At 37.2% G+C, this 19,632-nt stretch overlaps 2 protein-coding genes across 7 annotated transcripts in view; one reads left to right on the forward strand and one right to left on the reverse strand.

Annotated features, from left to right (window-relative positions):
• Window positions 1-19,632, forward strand: part of LOC131153027 (uncharacterized) — a 76,204-nt gene that overhangs the window by 12,608 nt on the left and 43,964 nt on the right. Inside the window, exon 4 of one of the 5 annotated variants that reach the window (XR_009136141.1) lies at window positions 14,006-14,852. The exons of 2 other annotated variants lie outside the window; for them this stretch is intronic. The gene's annotated coding sequence lies outside the window, so the exon portion shown is untranslated. Of the gene's footprint in view, window positions 1-69; window positions 1,640-14,005; window positions 14,853-19,632 lie in introns of those variants that run through there. 2 more of the 5 variants (XR_009136143.1, XR_009136139.1) reach the window with 2 other exon arrangements.
• Window positions 13,045-18,322, reverse strand: LOC131153026 (protein DETOXIFICATION 12-like). 2 transcript variants are annotated; one of them, XM_058105042.1, is made up of 7 exons: window positions 17,894-18,322; window positions 15,151-15,695; window positions 14,962-15,048; window positions 14,743-14,799; window positions 14,394-14,632; window positions 14,088-14,293; window positions 13,045-13,279 (listed from the first exon to the last, which is right to left on the reverse strand). In XM_058105042.1, the coding sequence occupies exons 1-7, from the start codon at window positions 18,191-18,193 to the stop codon at window positions 13,217-13,219; spliced, it is 1,497 nt and encodes a 498-aa protein (XP_057961025.1). In that variant the 5' UTR covers window positions 18,194-18,322; the 3' UTR covers window positions 13,045-13,216. The 2 variants fall into 2 exon arrangements, with proteins under 2 accessions (XP_057961025.1, XP_057961024.1); XM_058105041.1 differs by lacking the exon at window positions 13,045-13,279 and having other exon boundaries at window positions 13,930-14,293; window positions 17,894-18,316.

Below are 19,632 nucleotides of genomic sequence, written 5' to 3' on the forward strand. Positions count from 1 at the left end.
GAGCTTAGGAAATGTTAAAATAGTATTTTATTTAAGATTGGTTTAATGGAATTAGGATTTTTGAACTAGGGTTCGGGTGAGTGTTACATACGTCTTTTGGGGATTCGTGTTGGCGTAGTTCAAGAAAACAGGTAAGGGGGAATACATATTAAAATAGATTTTTATGAATTAATTAGAAAAATGAAATATGTTATAAATATATGTGTATATGTTTTTGTATGGGTTTAAAATGTTAATTGTTTAAATTATATTTTCTGAGTTTAGGACTGTTTTATTAGTTACGTACATGTGAAAAATGGAATGAGGAAAGTGAAATATTTTTTAGGATAATTATGTCAGAAATGAAAAGTATATTTTCAACATATAAATATTAAATGTAGGTTGGCATATTTTACGGGATATATATATATATATATATATAAATTTTACTGCTAAATAGTGTGACATGAGTTAAATAGAATTTTGTGTGGAATTATGTTATATGTATGAGACACAGGATATACAGGAAATGAACTGAGTATGAAAATGATATATGAAATATGTTGCATGTGAGTGTTAATGCAACCATGGAAACAAAAACAATTAAAAGATGCTAGGGACTAATACAAAAACAGCTGAAAGATGCTAGAACTAACATAAAAACAGCTTAAAGATGTTGGGTATATTATGAAATGAAATGAAAATGAGAATGAAATGGAAATGAAATGTGAAATGTGAACAATGAGAAATGTGAAAGAGTCATGTAAAGTAAAATGTTATAAAATGACAAAGCTGAGAACATGAACAGATGAGAATTACAGAATAATGACATACAAAATAATGTATTATGGTGGTATCATTATTTATATTTGTAGAACATGTTACATTTGGGTGGGGCAAACTCTTCGCCCGACGGCTTGCTGAGAAAGGCGAGTGCCCTAGTTAGTATCAGGTGTAACAGTAGGCTACATAACACACTAGGATAAAGGGAACTACTTGTATGAGTGGGTAGATTTCCTTATTCTTGGGAGCCTTTTCTGGTAAACCTTTGGATGAATTGTATGAGTACGAGACTACTTCTTCACCTGAGGGCTTACTGAGTAAGGTGAGTGCTCTGGTAGGCTTTAGTTGTGACCTTCGGGTTGCCTAAAGTTTCATAGTAGAGGGGTGTTACTTGTATGGGCAAGTAATCACCCAAATCCGTAGGTATTCTCATTGGTAAAATATCTTGCATGTGATTGATTAGGTTCAGAAAATGATTTTAGAAATTATGTTAAAGATCTGCAAATTTTGAATATTATGTTGATTATAATCTCATGTTGGTCACACGCCGATTTAATATATTGTTTCTTCCCTTACTGAGATGTGTATCACCCGAATACAAATTTATCTTTTTTAGGACCTCCACGAGATCGAGCTTAGAGAGCTTGGGGCTGTTATATTATTTTTGAGTTAGAAAGAAATGGTATAAGCTTGATGATATTTTTAAACTGTATTAAGTTTTTATGTTTTATGTTTTATGTTTTAAGTTTTCTAAATTATGGATGGTTATGAATATTAGATGTTGGAGACATGTATATATATATGTAGATGCAGGTTGATGGATGGATTATTTGGGATGTTATAGTTAGAAATTATGGTATTTTATTGTTGGAAGATTGTATTTATGTTTTTCACTGCGTAAATGATAATAGAATTTCAGGTATCAAGTAAATGAAAAGATGACATGGCACCCGGGTCCCACCAGGCGAGTTTGGGGTGCCACAAAGCACGGTTTATTCAGGTATAACGTACCAAACTGGGTTTACGGGTTCGGGGCATTACATTTTGGTATCAGAGCATTAGGTTTTGGGTTTTGTAGACTTTAGAATGGATTAATACCAGAGTATATAGGGATGGGTAGATTAAGATACCGTTAGGAATTTTGAATTATGTTTCATAAGCTTGAGGGCAGAAATCCCTTGATGGTCTTCTGTGTTTTTCTGAAAAAGTAGCTAACTTCAGAAAATCATAGTAAATTGATCGATGGTGATGTTTCCGAGCAGAGAAATTAGAACTTGGGATTTGAACTCGAAGATTAAGTTGGTTGATTTGTGAAGAAAAAAAAAAAAAAATCTTTGAATGAGAATAATTTAGGTGATGTGATTTAATGTTTGTGGTCAAGTTGGGTGTTTAATATTTAAATTGAAGTATATGGAAATGTGTGATATGAGGTTGGGTAGTTGATTTCAGAGGTTATGGTATCGAGAAAAACCAACAAGTACCTTTTGGTAGAGGTGGACCAGCACAAGTGTACTCGTTGATTCCGAATGAGGCAGATATTGCCAAGGGCGTAGGTATGAGTTTGTGATTAAGATAATAATGATTTAATTTAGTTATGGATGAATGGAAAGTTTATATGATGATTTTATTTAATTATGTATAATGTAGGAATTTATATAATGATATGTATTAGATTGTGTGAGATAGTTAGTTAATAATTTTTTTTTTTTTTTAAATGTGAACAATGATCGGGTAGCGAATTTCGAAAACAAAATTCTTTTAAGGAGTGAAGAATGTAATAACCCAGAAATGAAATATATATATATATATATATATGTATGTATATATATTAAATTAAAACAAAATTAAATTTATTAATCAATTAATTAATTAAATAAACAATAAAAGGAATTGTGTGGAAAAGAAAAAAAAAATTGAAATATATATATATATATATAATACTAAAATAATATAATGAATGTATTAAATGTAATATGATGGATTGGATTACAATTTGAAATCCATTTCCATCTTTTACAGAAGCCGCCTTTCTGCATTTTATTTCATTTTACTTTTCTTAGTTTCTTATTTCTTTCCTCGTCTCCCTCTCTCTTTCACCTTGATTTTCTTGGCCAAACATGCGCCGATTGGAAAACGGAAGGTACCGTTGGGTTCAATTCTTCGCCACCTTTGATTCAACCGGAGTGGATTTTTCATACAAGTGTCGTTGGCACCACTATTGGGGTAAGGTAACATTTCCCTATTTTCTCAATTTTTGCTCAAATCTGCCGCTAAATTGACGATCGGGCACCACCATGGGATCCTAGTCTCGATCGTTGTCATTTTGATCAGAGTAAATTATCAATTTGGGTTTCCTAAGAACCACTCCAAAGCGAGAGTGGGATTTAGGAAATTAAGTAAATTGATTATATTTGAGGGTATAATTATTTATTTGAAATTTATGGGCCTAGAAAATGTTAAAATAGTATTTCATTTAGGATTGATTTAATGGAACTGAGATTTTTGAACTAGGGTCCGGATGAGCGTCATAGGTATCTTTTGGGGCTTACTATTAGTCTAATTCAAAAAAGCAGGTAAGGGGGAATATATATTAAACCATATTTTTATGAATTAATTGGAAAAATGAAATATGTTATGAATTTATGTGTATATGTTTTTGTATGGGTTTAAAATTTCAACCTTTTAAATTACGTTTTCTGAGTCTATGGCTGTTTTATTAGTTATGTATATATGAAAAATGGACTGAAGAAAGCGAAATAATTTTCAAGATAATTATGTAAAAAATGAAAGGTATATTTTCAGCATATAAATGTTAAATATAAGTTGGCTTATTTTCATGAAGTTTACTGCTAAATAGTGTGGTATGAGTAAAATAGAATTCTGTGCGAAATTATGTTATATGTATAAGATGCGGGATATACAGGAAATGAATTGAGTATGAAAATAATATATGAAATATGTTGGATGTGAGTGTTAATGCAACGATGGAAACAAAAACAGCTGAAAGATGCTGGGTAGCAGATTAGCGCATTTCTACGTGGACTAACACAAAAACAGCTGAAAGATGCTGGGACTAACACAAAAACAGTTGAAAGATGCTAGGTATATTATGAAATAAAATGGAAATGAATGAAATATGAAATGTGAACGATGAGAAATGGGAAAGAGTCACGTAAAGTGAAATGTTATGAAATGACAAAGTTGAGAATATGAACAAATGAGAGTTACAAAATAATGACAGACAAAATAATGTATTATGGTAGTGTCATTATTTATGTTTATAGAACATGTTACATTTGGACAAGGCAAACTCTTCGCCCGAGGGCTTGCTGAGAAAGGCGAGTGTTGTTGAGATTACAGGTGTGGAGTCGTCGGCAGCAGCACCTCCCTTGCAGCTTACATTGAAATAGAGACTTGCAATAAATGGAGACCAACAGCCCTTAACCAACCTTGCGTACCATGGCTGACATTAAGCCACTATGTTTGAATTTTTTGCTAACCACTCCCCCTCCCCATGTCTTTATATAGCAGTGTGCTGTGTTGTAGTGTGTGTAGTGTGTGAAGTGATGTGTGTTGTGTTGTGTGCAGAGTGTGTGTGCAGAGCAGAGAGTTGTGGTGTGAAAGAGAGCAAAGAGTTATGGTGAGAGAGAGAGAGAGAGTTGAGTTGAAGGCAGTAGCCTCTTCCTCCCTGTATTGTTCTCCCGGTTATAGTGAAATTGGTGTGTGCTCCGTGGACGTAGTTCGATTCGACCGAATCACGATTTGGTAGTCCATTGTGGTTGTTTATTTTTCTCGTGTGTGATTATTGCATCTAAATTCACCCCCAACAATTGGTATCAGAGCGAGGTTGGAGCAAAATCGCCGGATCGGAGAAAAATTCCTAGATTGGAGCCTCTGTCCAGTAGGCCAAAACTCAGTTTTGAGGCCACTGTCGTGTTCCTCTCGTCAAGACGAAGCCAATGGTGGCAACCGGAGCTTGAAATGAGCTCATACGACACTGCACTCGCCTGCACTTCCACGCACCGCCAACGTCCAGACGACGTTTCCACGCGCTCCCATGTGCCTTCACATCCCGGTAGACAGTCAGCAGGTCATCCCACGCACGTCCACGTGTCGACAAACGAATGGCGAATGAACGGAAGGTAGAAGACGGTCCACGTCAGTGACATATCATCAAACATGTTAGTGGGGCCCGTGCCGCATCAGCGCCCAGTCAGTGCAAAGTCAGTTTGCTGCGTCAACGCCCAGTCAGTCGCCACGTCACCACGAGCCCCACAACATGTCAACTGACACGTCATCAACTGGGACCCACAGTGGGCACCACAATAACACGCCAGTAGGTGGGCCCCATAAAGCCATGTCAGTAAGGGGTCCCACACTACCACGTCAGCAAACAAAGTCAGTTAACGGTGTCATTAACATCGTTAGGAATATTCCGTTAAGTTTGACTAGAGTTTGACCGAAAGTTTGATCGGGCATTGCGAAGCCATTTCGGTCCGTTTCTTAAACAACTTGAACCATTTCAAAGGTTTTCAGTTGTTTCAGATCCAATTGTGTTGTCCATTTAAGCAAATTTCATCTTTATATTAGTGAATCGAGATGTTGAATGAAAAGAGCTGACAGATCGAGATGTTTAATGGCACAACTTTTGGTTTCTGGAAAATGCAGATTGAAGACTACTTGTTTGGTAAAGAGTTACACTTACGATTGAAGAAGAAGCCAAAATCCATGAGGGAGAACGAGTGGGGGTTGCTTGACCAAAAGGCTCTCGGAGCTATCAGAATGACATTGGCAAAGTCTGTTGCCTTCAACATCGAGCAGTTAACAACCACCAAATCCCTTACGGATGCGCTATCCAATATGTACAAGCAGTCATCAGTCGCAAATAAGGTACATCTAATGAAAATATTGTTTACCATGAGCATGTCTGTAGGTGAAAGTTTTAGGAGACACTTGAATAATTTCAACAAGTTGTCGGATCAACTCGCCTCTGTTGGAATTACATTTGACAGTAAGATTCGTGCCCTACTGATTCTTAGTCAGCTGTCTGAGAGTTGGAAAGGTATTGTTATTGCGATCAGTAGCTCCGCAGGAAAATCGAAGTTAAAGTACGATGAGGTCATCAACATGATTTTGACGGAAGAGATCATAATGCAGTCGAGCAATGCCTCCACTTCAAGTTCAGCCTTGAATGTGGAAAGCTGAGGAAAAGGAAGCAGACATGGACAATCAAACAGTCGCGGCAGATCTAGGACTAGGCGGTCTAGATTCAGAAATCCCAGAGGTTCCTAAGGCACAAAGAACATTGAGTGCTAGAATTGTGGAAAGGTCAGGCATTTCAGAAACTAGTGCAAAAGTCTAAGAAAGGAATCTGAGGCGAAGGCAAAAGCAAATCTCGCCTCTTCCTCAGGAGAAAAAGATGCATTGATATGCTCTCTAGAGAGCAAGCAAGAGTCTTGGGTCTTAGACTCCGGAGCCTTATTTCATGCCACTTGCAGCAAAGGTTGCCTAGAGGAGTACACACTAGATAATTTCGGTAAGGTGTACCTTGGCAACGATCAACCTTGCGACATAACTGGCAAGGGAGTTGTGAAGATCAATATAAACGGGTTAGTATGGAAGCTGAAGGATGTCAGATGTATTCCAAACCTGAGAAAGAATTTGATCTCAGTTGGTCAGCTGGCAAATGAGGGATACACAACGACATTCATTGGCGATGAATGGAAAGCTTCAAATGGTGTACTAACGATTGTGCGAGGTAAGAAAAGCGGAACACTTTATCTTAACTCCAATGCCTCCATGTCTATTTCAGTTGTTGCAAGAAATGACAACAACAGCATCTGGCACCAACGACTCGGTCACATGAGCGAGAAAGGACTCAGGGTGATGCACTCAAAGGGAAAATTGAGTGGTCTACAGTCAGTGCAGATTGACATGTGTGAGGATTGCATATTTGGGAAACATAAGAGGGTCAATTTTTAGACAAACACTCATGCCCCAAAGAAGGAGAGACTAGAACTAGTCCACTCAGATGTATAGGGACCGACGCCCGTCTCATCCATATACAAAGGGAATTACTTCGTCACGTTCATTGGCGATCATTCTCGGAAGGTATGGATTTACTTTTTGAAGTATAAATCGAAAGTATTTGATGCTTTCAGGGTATGGAAAGTTATGGTTGAAAACGAAACTGGTTTGAAAATTAAGGAGCTGAGAACAAACAATGGTGGTGAGTATCAAGACACCGGGTTCAAAAAATTCTACTATGAGCATGGTATTAGGATGAAAAGAACTACGTCAAGTACGCCTCAACACAACGGCGTAGCAGAGCGGATAAACCAAACGTTGACAGCTAGGCACATGCGTATACAGATAGGCTTACCATTGCAGTTATGAGCAAAAGTCGTTGGCATAGCAGCGTACTTGATTAATAGGGGTCCATCAGTAAATTTGGACCATTATATACCAGAAGAGGTATGGAGCGAAAAAGAGGTGAGACTTTCACATTTGAATGTTTTTGGTTGTGTTGCATATGTACATATCAGTGATCATGTCAGTAACAAGCTTGATCCTAAGTCCCGGAAATGCACCTTCGTCGGTTACGGTGAAGAAAAATATGGCTATCGCATTTGGGATGATGAAAACAAGAAGTTAATTAGAAGTGAAGACATGATTTTCAACGAAAAGGTGATGTACAAAGACAGGCACACAACAAAATCCACCGAACCAGTTCAGAGAGAGTCAACCTATGTAGATATGGATGATGTCCCAGAATGTGTCGAGACGCAACAACGGAATGTCGAGAATCCTCCGGTGGAGGAACCAGTGGAGCAGATTGTCGCACCATCCCCTCCTACTCCAGCTCCAGAGCTTAGGAGATCTTCTCGGCCCCATATACCAAATAGAAGGTATATAGATTACTTACTTCTTACATATGGAGGAGGGCCCGAATGCTATGATGAAGCATGTCAAGTGACAGATACGAGCAAGTGGGAGCGTGCGATGAAGGAAGAGATGAAGTCCTTAACCTCCAAAAAACACGTGGGAACTAGCTAGGTTGTCCAAAGGTAAGAAGGCCTTTCACAACAAGTGGGTGTATAGTATCAAAGAGGAGCATGATGACTCCAGAAGGTACAAGCCTCGACTGGTAGTCAAAGGTTTTGAATAGAATGAAGGGATTGACTACACCAACATCTTTGCACCAATCGTGAAGCTGACAACCATCATATTAGTTCGCAGGAATCTAACAGACAGGAAGGTGGTGACTATAGAGAATCTGAAGTTGTGCTCAACTTTAGTTGGTTTTCATGCTTGAAGATAGACATGAGCACATCATTTGCCTATACACTGGTTAAGATGCTGCCTCCGTCTCCAAGTGGGAGATTATTGAGATTGTAGGTGTGGAGTCGTCGGCAGCAGCACCTCCCCCACAGCTTACGTTGAAATGGAAACCTGCAATAAATGGAGACCAACAGCCCTCCACCAACCTTGCCTACCATGGCTGACATTAAGTCACCGTGTTTGAATTTTTCGCTAACCACTCCACCTCCCCATGGCTATATATAGCAGTATGTTGTGTTGTAATGTGTGCAATGTGTGAAGTGGTGTGTGTTGTGTTGTGCACAGAGTGTGTGTGTGTAGAGCAAAGACTTATGGTGTGTGATAGAGAGAGAGCAGAGAGTTAACGAAAAGGTGATGTACAAAGACAGGCACACAACAAAATCCACCGAACCAGTTCAGAGAGAGTCAACCTATGTAGATATGGATGATGTCTCAGAATGTGTCGAGACGCAACAACGGAATGTCGAGAATCCTCCGGTGGAGGAACCAGTGGAGCAGATTGTCGCACCATCGCCTCCTACTCCAGCTCCAGAGCTTAGGAGATCTTCTCGGCCCCATATACCAAATAGAAGGTATATAGATTACTTACTTCTTACATATGGAGGAGGGCCCGAATGCTATGATGAAGCATGTCAAGTGACAGATACGAGCAAGTGGGAGCGTGCGATGAAGGAAGAGATGAAGTCCTTAGCCTCCAAAAAACACGTGGGAACTAGTTGGGTTGCCCAAAGGTAAGAAGGCCTTTCACAACAAATGGGTGTATAGTATCAAAGAGGAGCATGATGACTCTAGAAGGTACAAGCCTCAACTGGTAGTCAAAGGTTTCGAATAGAATGAAGGGATTGACTACACCAACATCTTTGCACCAATTGTGAAGCTGACAACCATCATATTAGTTCGCAGGAATCTAACAGACAGGAAGGTGGTGACTATAGAGAATTTGAAGTTGTGCTCAACTTTAGTTGGTCTTCATGCTTGAAGATAGACATGAGCACATCATTTGCCTATACACTGGTTAAGATGCTGCCTCCGTCTCCAAGTGGGAGATTGTTGAGATTGCAGGTGTGGAGTCGTCGGCAGCAGCACCTCCCCCACAGCTTACGTTGAAATGGAAACCTGCAATAAATGGAGACCAACAGCCCTCCACCAACCTTGCCTACCATGGCTGACATTAAGTCACCATGTTTGAATTTTTCGCTAACCACTCCACCTCCCCATGGCTATATATAGCAGTATGTTGTGTTGTAATGTGTGCAATGTGTGAAGTGTTGTGTGTTGTGTTGTGCACAGAGTGTGTGTGTGTGTAGAGCAAAGACTTATGGTGTGTGAGAGAGAGAGCAGAGAGTTATGGTGTGTGTGTGAGAGAGAGAGAGAGAGAGAGAGAGAGAGAGAGAGAGAAAGAGTTGAATTGAAGGCAGTAGCTTCCTCCTCCCTGTATTGTTCTCCCGGTTATAGTGAAATTGGTGTGTGCTCCATGGACGTAGGTCGATTTGACCAAACCACGTAAAATCTGTTGTTCCATTGTGGTTGTTTATTTTTTTCGTGTGCGATTGTTGCTTGTAGATCCACCCCCAACAAGTGCCCTGGCTAGTATCAAGTGTAGTAATAGGCTGCATAACGCACTAGGGCAGAGGGAAACTACTTGTATGAGCGGGTAGATTTCCCTATTCTAGGGAGCCTTTGATGGTAAACCTTTGGATGAACTGTGTGAGTACAAGATTACTTCTTCACCTGAAGGCTTACTGAGTAAGGTGAGTGCCCTGGTATGCTTCAGTTGTGACCTTCGGGTTGCCTAAAGTATCAGAGTAGAGGGGTACTACTTGTATGGACGGGTAATCACCCTAATCCTTAGGTATTCTCGTTGGTAAAATATCTTACATGTGATTGATTAGGTTCAAAAAAATGATTTCAGAAATTATGTTAAAGATCTACAAATTTTGAATATTATGTTGATTATAATCTTATGTTGATCATATGCTGATTTAATATATTGTTTCTTCCCTTACTGAGATGTGTCTCACCCGAATACAAATTTATCTTTTTCTGAACCTCCGCGAGATCGAGCTTAGAGAGCTCGGGGCTATTATAGTATTTTTTGCGTTAGAAAGAAATGGTATAAGCTTGATGATATTTTTTAGAGGTATTAAGTTTTTATGTTTTATGTTTTAAGTTTTCTGAGTTATGGATGGTTGTGAATACTGAATGTTGGAGATATGTATTAGATGCAGGTTGATGGATGGATTATTTAGGATGATATAGTTAGAAACTCTGGTATTTTATTGTTGGAGGATTATATTTATGTTTTTCGCTGCATAAATGATAATAGAATGTCAGGTATCAGGTAAATGAAATGATGACGTGGCACCCGGGTCCCACCAAGTAAGTTTGGGGCACCACGAAGCACAGTTTATTCAGGTATAATGCACCGGACTGAGTTTACAGGTTCGGTGCGTTACATGGATACTTGCAACGTAGGCCACATAGTGTACCAGTGAGGAAGAGTGAGTTAGTTACTGTGAGGGGCAGTAGAAGGGCTAGGGATAGACCTAAAATAACTTGGGAGGAGAGAGTGAATAGAGATTTAAATCTCTGAATCTGTCAAAGAAATGGTCCATGATCGCATAAATTGGTGGAAAATGATTCAAATAGTCTACCCCACCTAGTGGGAATTAAGGCTTGGTTTTGTTGTTGTATCTAGTACCAAGATTATGTTGTGTAGCCAAACTTTCACCTGGAATAACTTTACAATTCTTACAAGATAGACGATCCCCGTTCTTAGTTAGGAAGAAATCTATTCGGTTTTTATTATACCCACTCTTGAAAGTTATTAAGTGTTCTTCTCTTTTTATAAAGCAAGTATTCAATATAACCAAATTGTAAGATATGACAAAATCTAAGATTATATCACCGACCTTATTTTTATTTTCATATCTATGATTTCCATGTATCTTTTAATATCCTATATTATACTTACTAATGCGACCTTTCAAATAAGCTCCTATGAATGTCTTTTTAGACATAGGTGTCTCTTGGAAACAATACTATCCATATCTTTCCAAAATTATCTTTTCAAATTTTCTGCTAAGCCTATTTGGGGAGCATACGCACTAATGACATTCACTATCTCCTGACCTAAAGCTATCCTGATTTTAATACCTTCTTAACTCTCTATAAAAATTACACTTTCTAGATATTTATTTAAGAAGACTCTAGAAATTATAATAATTACATATGATAATTGCACCTTCTTGATCTTTTTTTAAGAAGACTCTTAGAGATAAAATCCACTCAAGTGTCCACATAATATTCACATAAGCACCACACCACTTATGAATTGACTAATGTACACCTAGACATTGGTGAAGAAGGATAGAAATTAATTTAGGAAATGGACAAAGAGCCCCCTTATATTCTCTCATAATTTACAATATTGCATAATGCTAATGACTAAATTAAGAATTTGCAAAGAAATATTACCAGCATTGTTCTTATTTTATGTTAATATAATGGCTAAATATGGAATACTATATTATTTTAATATATTTTTAAAATAAAAATAACAAAAAGCAAAACATTATGTAAAGAAATCATATTAAAACATCTTTTTCATTTGAGCAAAGGAGCATAAGGTAAGTCAAAATGTCGAAGGGCTCTATAAATGTCAATCACACATTTGCAAATATCTGACAGCAATTATGAATAATAATAATAAATTCTGATGACCCTATAATAATAATTATTATTATTATTTATCAAATCGATCTCTACTGCTTTAGGAGACAAATATCATATAAATAGAGGTAGAAATCTCATTTACAAGTATCCAAAAAAATTAATTTCTACTATTTTTCTTATTTCTTTCATTTATAAGCAAAGGAAATCAATGGTGAGCATCAAATTTTAGTAGATATAAAAATAAGTGAGAATCAACATTGGAGGACTAGTTTTAAATGATTCAAAGATTTACTCAAGTAGATTCTAATTCCATGATATGCTTTTATAGATTTAGCTTTAGAGTCTAAGAGTCCACTTGTCTAAAATCAAACCTTTAACGAACCCACTAAAATCGATTTAGAACTAACCTACTAACCCAAATTGATCCAAGCCTTCTTTTAAATTTCAGTATATATATATATATATATATATATATATATATATATATATATATATATGTTGATTTATAAAATGTATGTTTTCCATCTGAAGAGTTGCATAATGCTGTTAATTGGGAATAATTGAAACGCTGGCTAAAATATGCATCAGAAATATTAATTCTATTTATTATTTAGTGTTATTATTAACATTATTTAAAATTTCAACGAGCACAATTGAACATAATTAAAATTAAAGTGGTAATTAATTTATTAATCGGATGATATTAAAATGTCAATAAAAAATTCAATTAACATAAATATTAATTAGTTTGTTAAATTAGAAAATATAAAAATATTAATTATAAATATCAATGTGAATTATTAATTAAAAATACTAACATAATTTAATAATTAAATGTTCTTTTGTTTTATATTATAATATATTAATTACTTATTGAAATATAATAATATTATTCAAATGATAATAATACAAATTTAAACAGAAAACTTATAATAAAGGTGGTATTCAAATACTATTTATTTTGTTGCATTTTAAGATAATCAATTAGTACTTACAATTTTTAGTATTTTCTCATTTCAGTATTTTTTTTTAAAAAAGGAGGACGATACCTCTTATCTTTATTAGAAAACCTCTCACTTATGGCGAATGAATACCGTGGTTCCAACCTTAAGATTTGGCAAAAACAAAATCAAGCACCAAGAATTTAAAACTGACTTTACCAACTTATTCAAAACCATTAAACCAATTACCAACAACAAAACAAATAATAAGAACTAAACAACCCTTAAGTGGAAAACAAAAAAAACTCCAAAAGATCTCGAGGAATAAACCAATCACTCCAATAACCCCTTAATTGATAATTATTTGGAAATATATGATAGAGAATTACGTAATTGGGATGCTAGTGATAGTAATAGCTTTTGAGAAGGGTTGGATTGCCTAGTGAGACGATATTTAGAATATGCTAGAAAAAAAGCATATTGTAGCCTCAACTCATTCACACTAATCTATCGGATGCTGAAGATCTTCCTTCAAATATCCTCTCCCTTGCCAGTGCTGCCTGAAATATCAACACACCCAATGAAGAAACAGTGTTATTTGCATTATTACATTTGTAGCTCTTGGGAAAAGAGATATAAATGGTGCTGTATGCGTAAAGGAATGGCCAAAAGGCCAAGTGTTAGGGAGTGACAATATAAAGGGGTAAATGGGGAAGAGAGAGACTGTTCTAATTGTATTCTCCAGGGATGTATAATGAATCTTTGATTGCCTTTGTTAACGTTTGTAGGGTTATTCTCTTGGATGTGAATGATATAAGTAGTCCTTTTCATTATGGTATTTTGTTGTCTTGAATTGTGATATATCTTATTGCTTAGTACTATTCCGTATATAAATGTCTTTGCTTGTGTGACATCCTATCATTTCTAGTTTTTCATGGATATTGAGACTTATCTGGTGCTCGTGCTTGAAAGCGTGAATGTGCGACTATTGGCTAACTTGTCGGACTAGAACTCTCCACAAGTGCCACACGGCCCTTGAGTCCTATTTTGGGGTCAGTGACACTAAGCAAAATCTTATAAAGAACCCATTAATGTATAAAATGATATGTACGTAATTCCTTATTAACCTTCCCAGGGACTCTACTTTGTGTCCATTTATTGAGTGCTTCATTCAGTAGCCAATAAAAATAAGAGGAGAGAGACAGCATTTCAATCATGGAATCATTCTGCATTAAACTATTCATAATAAGATCAAATTTTTTTCATTCCTCTGCCTGTCTTTACAGCAATCAAGCAAGCAAATGGGAGTTGGGTCAAGACTAAAAGTTTGGAAACACAAGAAAACAGAGTAAAGAATGGGGGGAGAACCTGTGTTTCCCAATCTGTACAACTTGTTATGGTGCAGAGCATAATTGTTTGCAGAAGAGCACCAGCTTGTATTCCAATCCAGAGGCCCTTTCCTCTTAAATGTGCCCAGAAACCCAGTATGGCAGCAAATGGAATTCCGAAGAGATAAAACGCCCCAAGATTGACATAAGCACCTATATGCTGCCACCCACATCCCCTAGCAATACCTGTTTTGAAGAAATGCTGAATAGCTTTAGCAAATGTTTTATCTTGGAGAGATCGCACATTCACGTGATTTTTGGTGGGTGGGGGGAAAGGACAACCAACCTGAGAGGACACCTTGTAAGCTGTCCAGTACAACAGACAGACAAAGCAGCGGGGCAATGTCTGTGACATAGTCCACAACTTCCCTCACATTGCTGAAAGTGTAACCAAAAACATGCCGGCTTGCATAGAGGGTTGAGCTAACCAGAATTGTCTCTATGATTGCAAGAAACATCACAGAATAAACAGCCACGCGAGCTGCTTGAGGGTTCCCCGCCCCTAATTCATTTGAAACTCTAGTGCTGCTCCAAATACACAAATGAGGAATAAATCTTCACCAAGAAAGAGAAAATAAAAGCATGTTTAAGCAAATTAGTAATGAGCATCTATGAACATGCATATTTAGACAAACCTTACAGCGGCACTGAGCCCATATGGTATTGCATAGAGTGTTGTAATGGTTGTTAGACTGTTCAGATAAATCAATAATTGATAAGTCATTATCTTCCTCCGAAACATAGATCTTATTTATTTGGATTGGGTTCAAGAAGAAGAAAATTCAAAAGACAACAGCCATTAATTTATATATGAGCTAACAAATCTGAATATAGAAAAACACTAAGGGCCATACCATACAGATAGTACTGAGGTTTCAAGCTCTGGATTTGGTAAAAGCCCAGAAAACAAGATGATCAGCTCAAATGACCACCACTCAAGGCTGCACTCATCAAGATTAATAAATAAATAAAGTGTCTTAGGAGTAACACTTGAAAGCTACACATTGATAAAAGAGAACCATACGTTGTTTGAGAGAGAATACCATATCATTACAGCAGAAGGAATAGCAAAGCGAAAGAACTCTCCAATCCCATGGAAAATCTCTGTAGATACCATGACACGCGTTTTTGCACAGGCTGGGGAGTAGCTCATGTACAAGGTGAGGAATATCACATTCAGCCAATTTGAAATGCTTAATGCTAGGGCTGCTCCAAGTTTCCCTAGTCCAGACTTAAATACTAAGACCCAGCAGAGAGGCACATGTAAAGCGAGAGTGAGACATGAGCTTATGAGCATGGGAGTGACAAAACTCTGCGTTTGGAAGTATCGGAAAAGTGGTTGAAGAACTGCATAAGCAAAGAGTGCAGGAACAAGCCATGTTGTGAATTTTCCGGCTTCAAGTGAAATCAAAGGATCTTGACCGACAAAAATGAGCAATTTTCCCATGTAAATCCATATGAGAGAGAGAGGAAAACAGACTAAGATGAGGGAGAAAACAGCAGTGGAGGTTTGAACCCCAAGTTTTCGATACTGATGTGCTCCATAGGCCTGCCCACATAGAGTTTCCAATCCACTAGCCATTCCCAACTGTTTAGCACACACAAATAACAAAACCCATTAGCTATCCAAAAATGAACAAATCAAAACCAACTCAGGCTCATCTTTATGTATGTGTGGATGTACACACGCACACGGTACAGAAGCAGCCATATGGTGCCCATAATTTTTTTAAGATTTTTGATTACTTGGCCAAAACTCGGAAGAAAGCTGTAAGCAACTACACTGGGTTCTCAAAAGTATCATCCCCATGTATCAGCCTCATTTTTTGTTTTGCAGAAAATGGTTATTATTCAAAACTGCAGCTCAACTTGCTTTGTGTTTAGGTGCTTATTGTTTCGGTGCTGGTGGTGAGCATGCTAGGCAGAATAGAGATATCAAATTATATATTTAATTCTTTCAAGCTATTAGAAACGAAGGGAGTTTGCAGTAGATATACACATGTCATTAAGGATATGTATGATAGAGTAGTGACTAATTTTAGGAATAGTGACAAGTGTTAAGACTGTAGGAGGAGATTTTAGAGAGTTTCCAATCATAATAGGTGTTCATGCATCAAGGTTCTACTTTGAGTCCTTACCTTTTTACTGTTGGGTTTTTGTGGAGCCTAGTTATGTTTTGATTTGGATGACGACCCGACCTCTATTTAATTAGAGATTTCTATCCTAAGGCTTAGTCCATGGAGCGAAGGCTTGGGCCGTAGCGCTCATGGACTAAGCGGTACAAGCCGTACTCGTTGCCCCCGGGGAAAATTTTTTGGAGCCCATTCGGAACGGAACCCTAGGCGCAACATATAAAAGGGTGCTTTCGGGTGATTAGGGTTTCGGTGGTTGTATCCGCGAGAGAGAACGAGAGCGAGAGAATTGTATCGCCACACTCTCTGTGATTTCTTCCTGATAATATTGAAATCCCTGCAACTCCGTGGACGTAGGCAAAATTGCCGAACCACGTAAATATTGTCTTGTGCGTGTGATTGAATTTTTCTTTGGCGTTATTCTTTCTCTATTTGTTTCTCACAGGTTTCGGAATTTGATCGTATATTCCTAACATTTACTTTAGTAATTGAAGAACTAATTAGGAATTTCCAAAATGAGACCTCTTGGTGTATGTTAATTGCAGATGGTATCGTGTTGATTGATGATAGTAGAAGTGGAGTGATATTAAGCTAGAACTTTGGAGAGTCACGTAAGAGTCTAAAGGGTTTAGGATAATTATGAATAAGACAGAATATATGAAATGTAATTTTAATAATATAAAAAGTAGTAATAAAGAGAAGATTAAACTAGATAAGCAAAAGAATAATAGCATTGATAGATTTAGGTATCTTAAATTTATTATGCAAGTTGAAGGAGAAATTGAAGATGTAGTAGATAGAATTAAGACAACGTGGTTAAAATAGAGGAGTGCATCAAGTGTCTTGTGTTCATAGAATACCATTCAAATTAAAAAAAAAATGTTTTATAAGAAGATTGTAAGGCCAACTATGTTTAATGGTTCAGAATATTAGGCAACTAAGAAATTTGTACAAAAAATGAAAGTTAATGAGATGCGTATGTTAAGGTAGATGGGTGGTTCAATATTAAAAGATAAAAAAACAAATGAGTAATAATTTATATATAACACTGATTGAAAATGAGATAAGAAAGGGGCAATTTAAATGATTTGAGCATTTGAAACACAGACCTAGTGAAAACCTGTGAGCACAAGTGAGTTAGCATATATATATATATATATATATATATATATATTTCAAAAACATATTTTACCTGCTTCCTCAGGCCCTCTACTGTTTTAAATTCAATGATTTTTTAAAGTGACAGATGCAATTCCTCTCATGCAACTAGGCCTCATTTGGAATTTGAAAAAGTAATTAAAAAAAAAAGGACCCTTTATTTAATGAATCTCGACGAAAATAAAATGTATATTATATGTTATAATTTTTAATTTTCCTAACTGTTTAATGCTGTCTACAGAAATTTTCTTTCCTAACAATATATGAGTTGGTGAGATCGCACCCACATGTGACCTACTGTGATTTGATTTCTCCATCATCGAACTGTAAATGCAAAGCAGATTTAAGGGGGAAAAAAAACTGAATTTCTTCACTGAATTAAATGATTATAAAATCAAAATTTGCACAATCTGACGAAAGCAAAAAGGGCGTATGCTAATAAATTCGGTTTGATTTATAGAATAAATGGGTTGGTAAGAAAAGAGAAGAGTATTACGAGAAGGCTGAAGCCGGAGACGTTGGCGAGGGAGAGGGCAATGGCGGTGCTGGAGAGGGCGAGCTCGCCGAGATGCCCAACCATCATCATGGAAAAAACTTGGGTCAGGTACTGCGACATACTCACCGCCACCAACGGCGCCGCTATCAATCCCAATCTCTTCACCTCCCCACTCACCGCCCCCCATCTCTCTATTATTCTGATTCCCACACTAGAAATTCCACCATCGTCGTCTTCTTCATCTTCCTCCCTCTTCTTTCCTCTCCGCTCCACCTTTGAATTCGATAACAGACCTTCCATTAATGATCTCGCTGAACCCCCGCCCGCCTCTGCAAATTGGATAATGTAGAAGAATTCAGAGACCTCTGTCCATTTCTCTCTCTCTCTCTCTCTTTCACTCTCTCTCCTGTGTGGAATTTTGGGTACAATGGCAGTAGTTTTTTCCTTTTTTTTATTATATTTTATATTACAGTAGTGCGGTGAAACTTTATTTCTCCGTTCGGAATGATTCAATTTTTAAACAAAACTTGCAACATATTTTAAAATAGGAGGACTGCTGATTGACGCGCAGCAGTCAAATCATGCAGCGAATACTTCAGCAATTCCTTCACACTTTTTTTCCAATTTATTATTAATTTGTAATAATATATTAAATAAAATTTTGTTCAAAAAAATTATTTTCGAAAATAATCTCTTTACTTAGTATTGTTTAACGTGTGGCACCCAAATCTCACCGACGATTCAAGCGACTTTGGCATGTGACGAATTATGCTTCTCTCAAATCCTTCACCTTCTTCCCCCTCTGTCACGCTTCGAACCCAGAAACAGGAATCATGGATGAAAATGTAACCTAACATGTCTCTGTATCGTACAAATCATTCACAGATACAGTACAAAGAATGAGAGTTTGATCTCATGAGAATCTCAAGCACCCTAAACAGCATCCAAACACAACAGAATATATGAAGCGGAAAAATGTCATTCTATATATACATATGCAGTACCATACCAGAGTCTATACCAGAACAGACACAGACTCTACCAAAAACGTACAAACGGGTGCCCAAATACTTCTCAAAATGACAACTCGCCAAAACAGTCCTACCACTTACCCAAGCGTTAACCGCAGTACACCGGCCACTACGCTCCCTACACCAGGACGCTAGTTCCAGTTACTCGAAAGACTTGTAAAAATGTACATACAGCAGGGGTGAGACACCTCTCAGTAAGGAAGAACACAAGTTATATCGATGTGTGACATTCGAGTGTTATCATGACATCCTAGCATGCATAGTTCGATAGTTAAAACAATCAAAATCAGTTCCAATATTTTTATAAAATAAGCAATACAATCTGGTGTCATCACACCCTTCGACTCGAAGCCAGATTGTCTGGTGGTATTTCACACCCTTCGGTAAAAATCGGCAATCTGGTGATATTTCACACTCTTCGGCAAACGCCAATAGTCTGGTGATATTTCACACCCTTCAGCAAATGTCGATGCCCCCAATAACCTGGCATAGCATCAGCATTGAACCAAAGCAGATATGGTGTTCACACATCCTTCGGCTCGAAAGCGGGCCAATCTAGTGGTTGTTAGAATTGGTGTATTCCCAAGAGGGAGGGGGGTGAATTGGAATTTTAAACTTTTATCTCCTATGTTAAATGAGATAGTCGTATAATACAACCTAGGGTCTTTCTATGTAGTTCCAAATGCGCCAATAAATATAATATGCTGA

The sequence above is a fragment of the Malania oleifera genome, chromosome 4 (assembly GCF_029873635.1).
Source record: "Malania oleifera isolate guangnan ecotype guangnan chromosome 4, ASM2987363v1, whole genome shotgun sequence".
In the NCBI taxonomy this organism is placed as follows: Eukaryota; Viridiplantae; Streptophyta; class Magnoliopsida; order Santalales; family Ximeniaceae; genus Malania; species Malania oleifera.